The sequence below is a fragment of the Rhea americana genome, unplaced genomic scaffold (assembly GCF_003343005.1).
Source record: "Rhea americana isolate MKP2758 unplaced genomic scaffold, rheAme1 scaffold_52, whole genome shotgun sequence".
NCBI classification, from domain to species: Eukaryota; Metazoa; Chordata; class Aves; order Rheiformes; family Rheidae; genus Rhea; species Rhea americana.
Genome location: NW_028186668.1, coordinates 4,328,671 through 4,339,836, shown reverse-complemented (window position 1 = coordinate 4,339,836; position 11,166 = coordinate 4,328,671). Strand labels below are relative to the sequence as shown.

Below are 11,166 nucleotides of genomic sequence, written 5' to 3'. Positions count from 1 at the left end.
TCCTCCTTCTTGCCCTTCTTGAAGACTGGAGTGACACTGGCTTTCTTCCAGTCCTCCGGCACCTCTCCAGTTCTCCAGGACTTTTCAAAGATGCTGGAGAGAGGCCTGGCAACAACATCTGCCAACTCCCTCAGTACCTGTGGGTGCATCCCATCAGGGCCCATGGATCTGTGGATGTCTAGCCTGCCCAGAAGATCTCTAATCCTATCCTCCTCAACCAAAGGAAAGTCCTCCTTTCTCCCTTACATCCAGGCTCTGGGATTCTTGAGGGCTGCCCTGAGCAGTGAGGACTGAAGCAAAGAAGGCATTCAGTAATTCTGCCTTCTCTGTATCCCTTGCCACCAGGGCCCCTGCCCCATTCAGCAGCAGGCCCACATTTTCTCTAGTCCTTCTCTTGCTACTGATGTATTTGAAGAAGCCCTTCCTGATGTCCTTAACATCCCTTGCCAGATTAGGTAGGAAGGGGAGAGTTACACTGACATTGCTATACAAATGCCAATAAACCAATGCACTATCCCCTGCAGAAGGGGAACATCATCTTGTTCAACTTTTCCAGGCTCAGGAGTACATTACATCCTAGGATGCTTTCAAAAAGCAAAGTGTAGGAAACCAATCAGGTGCTTTGAATCAAAAGATTTGATTGCTAGTCAAGAACAAGCAAAACACCTATTTTTTTTTTTTTTTTCCATCCCAGGGCTGGAGCTCCATACTTCAGTGAAGAGATTGTTCTGTTTCATTATAGCTGTGTTTTTCTGTATAAAAATGTTCTGACTTCCTGAGAGTAGGTGCATTGGGGATGTAAACTTGTGGCTAAGAAGTGATTTGAGTTAGTCAGCGTTCCTCAGTGCTCTGTAGTGTGCTCAAGGTTAGCTCCCAGGGTGAAATCCTCTGGCTGCTTGAAGTAGTCCACGTGTCTGTGTGCATCAGCTCCCTTCCTTTTTAAAATAAAGTGATTAAGCAYGCTTTGGAGAACTTGGATATAAGCACACAGAACTGAAGTACATGACGTACAAAAATGAGGTACAAAAGTTCAAGTCTGCGTGGCACGATTATTGTGTGTGTGTGTGTGTGTGTTTTTTTTTTCCTTGTTCCCTGAACTACGTGCCTGACCTATTAACTCCAGTGCTGAACAAACTTGTTAGGAACAGATTATATGATGTCAGAGAAAAATARGATGTAAAGAAACTCTCAGAGAAAGACCTCTGTTTTACATGCAGAAAAATTAACTGCATGGAAAGTTTAGACAACACGTTAGTCACTAAAATCCAAATAACGAGCTCTTGTCCCTGATTTAATGTGTTTTTTTTTTACAGATTTGCATAACCTCTTCATGACTTCCCTTAAAATACTTACTGTGTTGAGTTGCACAGTAGAAGTGCGCATTGTAAAAGTCTTAGGAGATGAATGTTTGATCATCGCACAACCATCAAGGTACAGCGAGACCTGAAGAGGTAAATTGATGACTCTGGGGCACTTGTTACTGCCACGTGTAATCTCAAGTGTTTGGCAAATATGGGACAGCTTTGGCTACTATTGCCTCCAATATGTTTCCAATTCTGAACATTTTATTTAGCTGACACAAATACTAGTGTGATGTTCATTAGGAGGATGCCTTTTATGCATACAGATAGACAGCAACAAAGCTAATTTCAGGATCTGCTCTTGGTAATTTCTCTGTGGACACATCTGTACAACTTATCTGGGTTAGAAAGCATGTTAGCTGTGAACTTAGTTTATACTTTCTATATTTTGCAGAGGTAACTTGTTAAGTTTGGTTAATGTTGGTTTCTTGAATAATAATTCACTTTAAAGTGCAACATGCCAATTCTTCCTGTCTAACAACAGATGAAATATTGTCTTAGTAGTTCAGCTTAAACATGCAATTCTAGAAACACAACTTTCCTTTTAAATCTTTTACAAGTTTCATGAGAAAAACAAGTGTATAGCTGATTGAAGAGTTCAAACTTCAGTGGAAGGAATTTTTTGGGTGTATTTTTTTCTGCCTTAGGTGCAAGTAAAGTAATTCAAAAGAGTAATCGATAACAATTTCATAGAAAAAAGCACTTTACAAAATACAAATTTACAAACTGTCAACAAATAGAGGTGTATAAAAAAACCCAAATTTTATTTATGATACAGTGAGAATGGAACATAATTACAAAAGCCAATAGACAACTGAAGCAGGAGAGAGGTGAATTGCAGAAAAAAAAAATCCTTTTTTCAAAAGTCTCTTCAATTACAGTTTTAAGTGTTCAGGTGTGTAACCAGACCATGTAAATAGGAAGAGAATGAACAGTTTGAAGTTTTTTTCTTTTTCTTTCTTTTTTTTTTTAATTTCCTCTCTGGTAGCAGTGACAGACAACTTTCCTTCTTTCTATAGAAGGAAAGAGCAGTTTTTCTGGTCATCTAGCCTGCATGCAGTAGCATGGCTCTCTATAGGAAAAGATGGTGTCAAATAGCTACCTGCTTCCTTCCCTCCTACTTTTCCACGGATGGATGTACACTGGTCATCATACTGCCACATGTCCCTGGCCACCAGAACTATGTGCCTTCAGGACAGGCAGTTGGCAGGTCTGAAAGGTCTGGATTTGAAGATAATGTGGCACCGAGCAATATACCCTCCTGGAAAATATACCCTCCTGGAAAACATACCCTACATGCAATAACTGTTTCAGCAGCATATAATTAAAATCTGTTTGTGATGAGTGGCTTGGTTTCAGAGTGGAAAAGCTGCAATGCAAAAAATACTCAGTGTTGATGCTGTGTGCATAGCATGACACAGAATGAACATTCAAAACAGATTGGGAATGCAGGAGAGCATTTTAGTGATCTTTTGGCCTGGGATAGGTCTAAAAAATTCATCAGGCTTATAAAATAGTATGATTTTCATCATAAAGTCTAATCAAAAGAGGAAGAGCACTGCATTTAGTAGTTGCTATTTTGGGGGCATCTGTGGGCTTCTCTGCTATTGCCGATGCTAAGGAGATAAAGCGGGGTGAGGCTTGAAAAAACAGATACAGTAAAAAGATGATTGTTTTGCGTTTGTTGGAAATGCCCACACATAAAATACTGACATCAAAGTTAGGTTTTAATGCTGGACACAAGCCTTTAACAGAGTATACTTTCAGCATTTTGCAAGAGTTTAACACTTGTTTTGATCAYTGYACATTAATTGTTTGAGTGAACTACAGCAGTTAGTGTTTACTGTTGTGACAAATACAGTTAATAGAATAGATATATATATTCTCTTAGAGTAAATGCAGTGGTATCTGACCAAGGTAACCATTTATTATTGGAAATTTTTTGGTATTTCAAAGCTGAGAGTATTTGTATCAGTTGGCAAATGACATCACGTTAGACTAGCAAAAATATATATTGTATAGTAAGATAACACAGCACTACATGTGTGTGTTATACTTAATTTGTCTTGCACCTAGGGWTGAGGTAATAAGTTAAAAAAGCACCAAATGATTTATTCAAATTATCTAAACATCATAGAAGGTTTCACTGTATAAGAACCATGCTATAAGCAGGTTCCTCATACTATGAAGGACTTCTATAGATTTTTCATACAGACTTGACATCTGCTGATATGACTTCGGATGAGTCCTGCCTTGAGCGTATCTGCTGAGGGCTTGCTTTGGAACGGCTGGTCAATCGTAGTGAGCCAGAAGCTGTATTTATTTGCAAAGTAGTGACAAGTTCCACGTGCGCCATTGCATTCAATGAAAGGAGTAGCTCTGAAATCTTCCAGGCAGCTCCCAGGAGAAACCAACGACTGTCCTCCACCTTCATCACCAGCTGCAGTGTGCTAAAAGAGACAAGGAGGGTAGTGTTCAGAGTATAACCTCAGGCAATGCTGTCAAAAACTTGCACATGGGGAAAGGGGAAAAAAAAGAAAACAGAGCAGAATTACTCCAAAAGCTTAGAAGCAGAGAGCGGGCTAATCTTACACATAGGTAAACCTAAAGGGTTTGGCTATACTTTATCTATACAAAGGAACTATTTCGTATGGTAATGTCACTTTAAACTCTTCTGACAAACATCTTAAGATTGTCACTGTTGAAAGTCATTGGAATTGAAGACTAATTTAGGTTAGAAGGGCCCTCTGGAGGTCATTTCAGCCAATCTCCTGCTCAGAGCAGAGTCAGCTTCGAAGTTGCACTACGTTGCTCCAGGGCACTGTCAAGTTGTGAATAGCTCTGAGGATGCTCTGAGTAACTTGTTCCTGCCTTTGATTACGCTCACTGAGAAGAAATTTTTTCCCCATATACTTAACTGGAATTTTCCTTATCATAGTGTCTTTAATACTCTGCATCACATATGAAGAGCACAGTGGGGAAAAATAGTCTTTATTCCTATAAATAATCCCCTCTACGGCACATTCATTAACAGCAAATTAAACCAAAGTTATGCTTCTTTAAACCACTCAACTGTTACCTTTAACATGCACTATATTAATGAACAGAATGTTACTTACTTTTGTTTTGTCAAAGGCACCTCTGAAAAAACAGGCATTTCTTGTCGCCCTTTAAGAACCATGTAGCTGCATTTTTAAATGATGCCATTCAATTTTGTTAAAAACTGAAGGAATTTGGGATATACATAAAGCAGCCTGAGAATAAAGTTGATCAAGAGTTTTGCAGATGTAAGGACAAATCTATTGGGCACATTCAATATGTTTTTCTGCCTTTCTTTTAATAAACACCATATTACATGTATGAACAAAGGTGTACACCTTAATTACTTGGCTTATGCTGCACAGGGCCCACTGTTCTCATATAAATAACAGAAGTGGCCACCTTTTAATAGCATAATGGACTCTGATCGTTGACTGGTGTTACATGCTGCTGACATCTAGGTGTTTTTCTTTATTTGTTTTTTGCTTTTTTTAGCCCTGTGAGGCGTTTCAGCTGCCTTGCAAATTCTCAAGATGATGCTRAACTGAAAGGCTGTCATGCTAAGCTGTGAAGTTCAAGGGCTAACCTATTCTTTTATCCCTCTGGAAGAACAAAGCTTGATGCCTTTGCAGTGGGAGCTGGAGAGCTCCCATGCTGTTTGAGCACTGTTTTGCGAGCAGGCCCGCTTGACAACAAACTTGGCATTTCTATGCTCAGTGTACAGTCTCCCACTGTAATTTCTGTAATATCTATTCTTTCATTGGCCAGGGCCTTTATTCTTCTGCAAGGCTTATACCACTCTACCTTTTAGGCCACTTTATGATGGAGTGCCCTTCCTACACAAAATGTTTTTGACTTAGCAGGGCTGCTTGGGCAAGGGCCCATGACTACTCCCTTCATGACTGGGCCTTACCCAGGGGAAGGAGGTGACAAATTTCAGCTAAGGAAGCAAAACAGTATGTACTCTGAGATAACCATGAATGGGTGTACTTTTCCTTCAGAGGTTGCACAAGAAGCAAAAACTTCACAAAGTGYGTATACCAAACACTCCATTTGCTTTGAAGACTAGCTGGGAAAAATGTGAAAACTTATCTTCTGAAACTCTTCCCCATGTATGTTCCTTGGTATTGGCAGACTTTRTCCTAGCAAACAATTCTTGCCAAGGTGACAACTTTGCCCTTAACAATGCTTGCTATTTACACAGGGCTTTACAAATGTTTAGTTACTCCTCAAGCATTCCAAGGATTAGTTATGAGATTGGTATCAGATGTGTTTTACAGAAGCAAAAGAAAGGTCAAGTGTAGGGCTGGTCAAAAATTTTATCTACTTTTTCTCAAAACTTCTTTTCTGTTAACTAAATGAAAAATACCAGCTTGCTTTTTACTTCTATTTCTGAAAATTTAAGGCTTTTGCCAAATAAATGATTMATAGGAAAGGCTGACTGAAGTTTTTCTGTGATGTTTTCTGCCAGAGAAATCTTTTTTCTTTCCTCTAACTTTGATTACTTGGGCATTCAGTCCAGTGTTTATTGAGTTTCTAAGACAGGCATGCTGTTGGGGTTTGACTCTAGTCTACAGCAAGCCAGATAAGTAAACACGTGTCAGATCATTCCCGTGAACATATTCTAAAGGCTGTTTACTGTGTTACCTCTTCTGGGTGCTTACRCCATCCCTCTGTACAGTCTAGCACAGGTAACAGATCTGAGTTTAAGTGAGCAAGATAGGCAGGTGAGGGCCCTTGATTAGGTCTCCTACTGCACATCTACTTCTAAGCTTTCCCATTAGACTCCATTTCCTAGTTAAAAAAAAAAATCACAGATTTAAGAGATCCTATGAGCAATAGGAGATATACAGCTCCTGTTGCTATTAGAGATGCAACACTGTTAGTTTTAAAATCAACAAAGAAACTCTCTCTCTCTTTCTAGACTAGCTGAAACATTTTAACATCTAAATTCTCTACATCAGGGATTTTGAGTTACCAAAAGGAGTGGAAATTTTTGTTTTGTTTTGTTTTGTTTTCCAGGTCAGTTTCTTAGTCAGTAACTCCCACTCTTCCTCTAGATGTGAAAATGCTTTGTAGGCTAATGTTGCACCTCAGTGCATTTTTATTTGCTTATCCACAGCTGTCCCTCTGTTCTGCTCTCAGACATAACTCTGTGTACAAAGTAAGGACTCCACATGCTATTCTGACAAAGACKCAATTTCCTCTGCAATTCACAAAATTTTGTTTCTGATCTGCTTCCTAGAAACTAGCTTTGTAATCCTGCTTYCTCAGGACAATGCGTGATTTTGATGTTACTAGACCTAAAACACAACAATTTTATGAGCATCTAAGGCTCAAATTTAAAACTCAGTGCCACACAAAGCWTCACATGGGAGAACAAATACCATAAGGAAGGAATATCCAATCCACAAACTGCGCCAGCCTTCAGGGCAATGAGGTATTGAAGCTTCTTGGCTATGGACAGCAATGGCCACAGCTGGCGCCTCGCAAACGGAGCAGCGACTGATATATGGTTTAATTTCTTCTTCTGCCACAGGCATCATTGGAAGAGGTGCTGTAGTTGAGAGCCAGTAGGATTTATCATTTCGATTTGCATAATAACAAATATCTCCAGGGTTACAGTAGAGGAAYGGCATAGTACTAAAACGAGCCAAACATGAGCCGGCCAGCCCTGTTTAAAGGAAAAAAAAAATTATGGCTATCAATTCTCACAGAAGACGATGCACGTTTCTAGTTTCCTGCACCTTCATAAACATATGTTAATAAAACCCTCCATGCCGTAATGTTTCCCTGGCTTTACAGTCCCCTTCAAACTGCCCTAATCACTTGCTAGATCTCTCCCAGTGCATAAATGGTTTTTATCTTATTTTGGTGCTTCCTAAGCCTATTTGCCACAGTCCCAATTTTCTCTCTTTTTTTTTCTTTTCTTTTTCCCCAGTCAGAGGATATGGAATGGAGATGTCTGCTGATGCCAGTAATTCRTAGGGAAACGTAGACGCACCTAGGTCCTGGTTGTGTGCTTTTTCTTGTCCTTCGAAGTACAGTAGGCTGTATCCGCTCCAGAGTTTGTTCATACCAATCGGACACATCGGCTCTTGCTCGGACTGGCTGTGCTTCACCAGCAGGTAGCCAATGCTAACACTGCGACCCGGCATGCCTGGCAGCCCGGGGCTACCGGGGCGGCCTGGCTGACCTTAGAGGAGGGGAAAAAATAACGTGACTTACTTCAAGATCCCACAAATTCCCTGAYACTAGCTGATGTTTCAGCTAAGCTGCCTATAAGCAAAGCTCAATTGTGAGACACCATCTTCTCATGGCAAATTATTATTAAAACAGCTGCAGTTGTAGGATTAAAGCAATTGATTATGAAGTTGATGGGTGCTGGATCAGGCTCTCTGGTTTCTAAATGACATACTTCATTATCAGAGACAGGGAAAGTCACATATAAGGTTCTGATGAATTTCAGCATCTGTCATACAAATCAAATGAACACATTTTTCCTTAAARACATTTTACTCATTCAAGATTAACCAATGTTTTTTGAGTTTCTTGCATTTGCCTTCACAGAGTTAAAACTCCTGAAAACACCTTTTTTTGTCTGTGTGCTTTAGCTAGTTAAAATGGTAATGTTTCTGGTTTTCAACTGAATAAGCACACAAGTATTTCTTTTATAAATATGTTCCCTTAAACGCTACCTATCACCTATCCGAACATTTATTTACATGCTGCTAGTAAAACTCCAGGCTGAAGCAAATAGAGACAATACAAACATATACTCAGATCAGAACAAATTTACTCATACGAACGCACCAAGCTCTACATCTAACAAAAATTATTCTGAAAACTTTGGTTTAAGCTACCTCCCTAAAACGTTAGTCAGTGGTACCTTGTGAAGGAACTGTGAAGACACAAACTTTCTCTCTTCCTGCCCTCAGAGATACAGAAGTAGCTACAGAACAATTTAGGATAGTGAAATGGGAAAAGCAGAAGTGCAGTATGACTTACCTTCAAATCCCACCGGGCCCTGAAACCCTGTTGCTCCTTGTTCCCCTCTGAAGCCGGGAGGAGCTGGAATGCCATCCCTGCCCTGGGGTCCTGGGTCCCCCGGTGCGCCTCTGAAACCTTGCACCAACAAGGGTAATGAGCATAGTCACTGCAGTGATAGACACATGGTACCCACTTTAAACTGCTCTACTTGCACATGTTCAGCCCTGTCTGCCGGGTTTACTGATTTACACTAAATCAAAATCCTATGCTCTTGCTCAGGCAAGCAGCACTGACTTCACTGGAAAAGGCTGCGGTGATCAAGACTACGTGAGTCCCACAACGCTGACCTTTCACTCTTGCTAGCACCACACATTCCTGATGGAGTCAGTAGGCCAGGTGTATTGCGTCAGGTTTGCACATCACTAACCGTGTTACCTTCCCTGGGTCAAAGCATGCTCTCATGGATGCACCCATTTCCATCAGAGACTTTCAGTCTGGGTTTAAATGAGATCCTTGTCTGATGTTGTTTGGGTTATGTGAGCGTTGCCAAAGTTTTCTCCTGTCTTGGTAACGGCTTGAATGCTAGGACAAGGAGGAGGAAAGCTAACCACCTAACTTTGAAAGACCCAAATTTGCCTTTCCTTTCTGACTCACAGAACTTAGCACTGGAGAGAGCCAAAGCAGTGCTCTGACAGCCTCACTGTTCTAGGGGAACCGAGCTTTCCTCTGATGTGTGACTCCTACCTGGATCGCCTGCTGGGCCCTGAGGTCCCATGTCTCCTGGGCCTCCTTGGGGTCCTATATTTCCACGGGGTCCTGGTGAACCTTGCTCAGCAACCAATCTCGGAGGAAGCGGGGGCAGCCCAGGAGAGCCTGGAGGCCCCTGAAAGCCTGTAATAGGTGGCAAGAGGAGACAGTTTGACAAAAAAGCCCTGTATTTCCTTAGTGTGCTTTCATCCACAGACTTGTTGTTGCTTGGCTGCAAATTTGAGAAAGGGATCATTGTAATTCACCATGTTGGGTATAGCAGCTGTACAGTACTGGAGAAATATGTGTGAASATGGAGAGTGTCTTCTCTTGGATAGCATGAAGATAAGCAAAAGGAATAAAAAAATGCTACTGCTTCCTTAGTTATGACATAGGAAGCTGTGACATTCCCCCAAAGGAGCCAACAGCACTTGGAGGTGCAGCATCACCTTTTGGTGAGCTTCTGCAGACATAGGTACACGACAGTTTGTATAGATGGAAAGAGGTATTTTTTAATATTTCTAAATATCCAGTAGGCCTAGTCTCGAGGTTTAGTGCAGGTGTTAGTAGTTTAAATCACAAATGTTCCCATCTTTTTTCTCCTCCAAAAATGGCTCTGAATTTGAAGTTGGCACCTCACACAAAATAAATTTCATTGAGGCAAACAGTAAGCTACCCATGTTAAATTCAGGTGCCTGTCCACTGCAACTTGCCAGGGCCCACACAGAATCATGTAGGTCAGAAGCGGCTCYAGAGGACACCTAGCCCAACCTCCCGCTCAAAGCAGGGCCAGTCACGTCAGCTCTGTGTGGCTGTAAAACCAGTAGTTTAGAAAGAGCCAAGCATCTGAATGTCTTTACTTACCAGTTACTCCTCTATCCCCCTTGGGTCCGATGGGTCCCAAATCACCTGGGAATCCTACTGTGCCCATAAAGCCGATGACACCTTGTTCACCCTTACGACCTTTAATGTAAAACGACATATGACATTATTGCATTTCAGTGCAGATCATGTGAATTCAAGAATAGTGCTACTAAATCTGTGGTAGCACCGAATAGCCCCAAGTTGACCAGACTTGCCTACCCTTACCTTTTGGTCCTGGATACCCTGGAGTCCCTGGTCTTCCTGTTGGTCCRGGATCACCTCTAATACCTTTTGGGCCAATTTGTCCACTCACACCTGGTTGTCCACTTTCTCCTTTGCTTCCTGGTGGAGATGGTATCCCAGGCTGCCCCTGCAGTCCTGGGTAGCCTATTTAAAACACATTGGGGTTGTAATCTGATTATACTGCCTTAAGACATGGACATAGGAAGAACTAAGAGTGCTTTCTAATTGTACCCTGTCAGGTTTTATTTCCTTAATTTAARTAGAAAGCTGATGCTTAGTGCCCCAATAGACTCATTCAGCACTCCTCCTACTACTGCTATTAGCCTGGCATGCCCTTCTGCTSGAATGGCAGAGGAATTAGAGCTAAATCCTATAAAGCATGGTGCCATCTAAAGCCAKACTCCAGCAAAACTGAGGTGCCCACTGAGGTATAGCCTTTGAAAAGCTCCCCTTCCCCAGCAAATGCCCCATTTCACTAAGTRCCTCCCTGCAGGGTCCTAAATTTTCCAAGTAACTGTAGGGAAACCAGCAGGTACCAGAGGTACCTGACTCAGTGCCTGGTGGTACTTCACTAGTGCTTCAGCTGAACATCTGGATACAAATAATTACCTCATTCTGTCTTGAAAATTCTGATGACAGCATTCCCCCCCCTCCAAATTACCTATTACCTGAAGCTAAACCTGGCAAGTTTTTGTTYAGTTATCTCTTCTGCCTGATGCGAGATACAGATTTGAGCCTTGGTTCCAAGGAGAGAGGGATTTACTAACCAAGGTTTGGAGTATGGTACCTGTTGCTCTGCCTGTTAAAACTGGATCGTACATGGATAAGAACAAGAGATGCAGTGGACCATATAAGAGAGCACCATGTTCATCTCAGCATTTCAGCTGGGAGATAGCATTCTGGTGCTTACTCTCCTGATTGC

At 41.5% G+C, this 11,166-nt stretch overlaps 1 protein-coding gene across 2 annotated transcripts in view; it reads right to left on the bottom strand.

The window, feature by feature from the left end:
- Positions 1–2,303: 2,303 nt before the first annotated feature.
- Positions 2,304–11,166, bottom strand: part of COL4A2 (collagen type IV alpha 2 chain) — a 141,954-nt gene continuing 133,091 nt past the window's right edge. For both annotated transcript variants that reach the window (XM_085318130.1, XM_085318131.1), the window contains exons 42-48: positions 10,227–10,388; positions 10,002–10,100; positions 9,135–9,281; positions 8,409–8,525; positions 7,405–7,596; positions 6,788–7,074; positions 2,304–3,811 (exon numbers count right to left, since the gene is read on the bottom strand). In XM_085318130.1, coding sequence (XP_085174256.1) covers positions 3,557–3,811; positions 6,788–7,074; positions 7,405–7,596; positions 8,409–8,525; positions 9,135–9,281; positions 10,002–10,100; positions 10,227–10,388 — 1,259 coding nt within the window. In that variant the 3' untranslated portion in view covers positions 2,304–3,556. The remainder of the gene's footprint in view (positions 3,812–6,787; positions 7,075–7,404; positions 7,597–8,408; positions 8,526–9,134; positions 9,282–10,001; positions 10,101–10,226; positions 10,389–11,166) is intronic.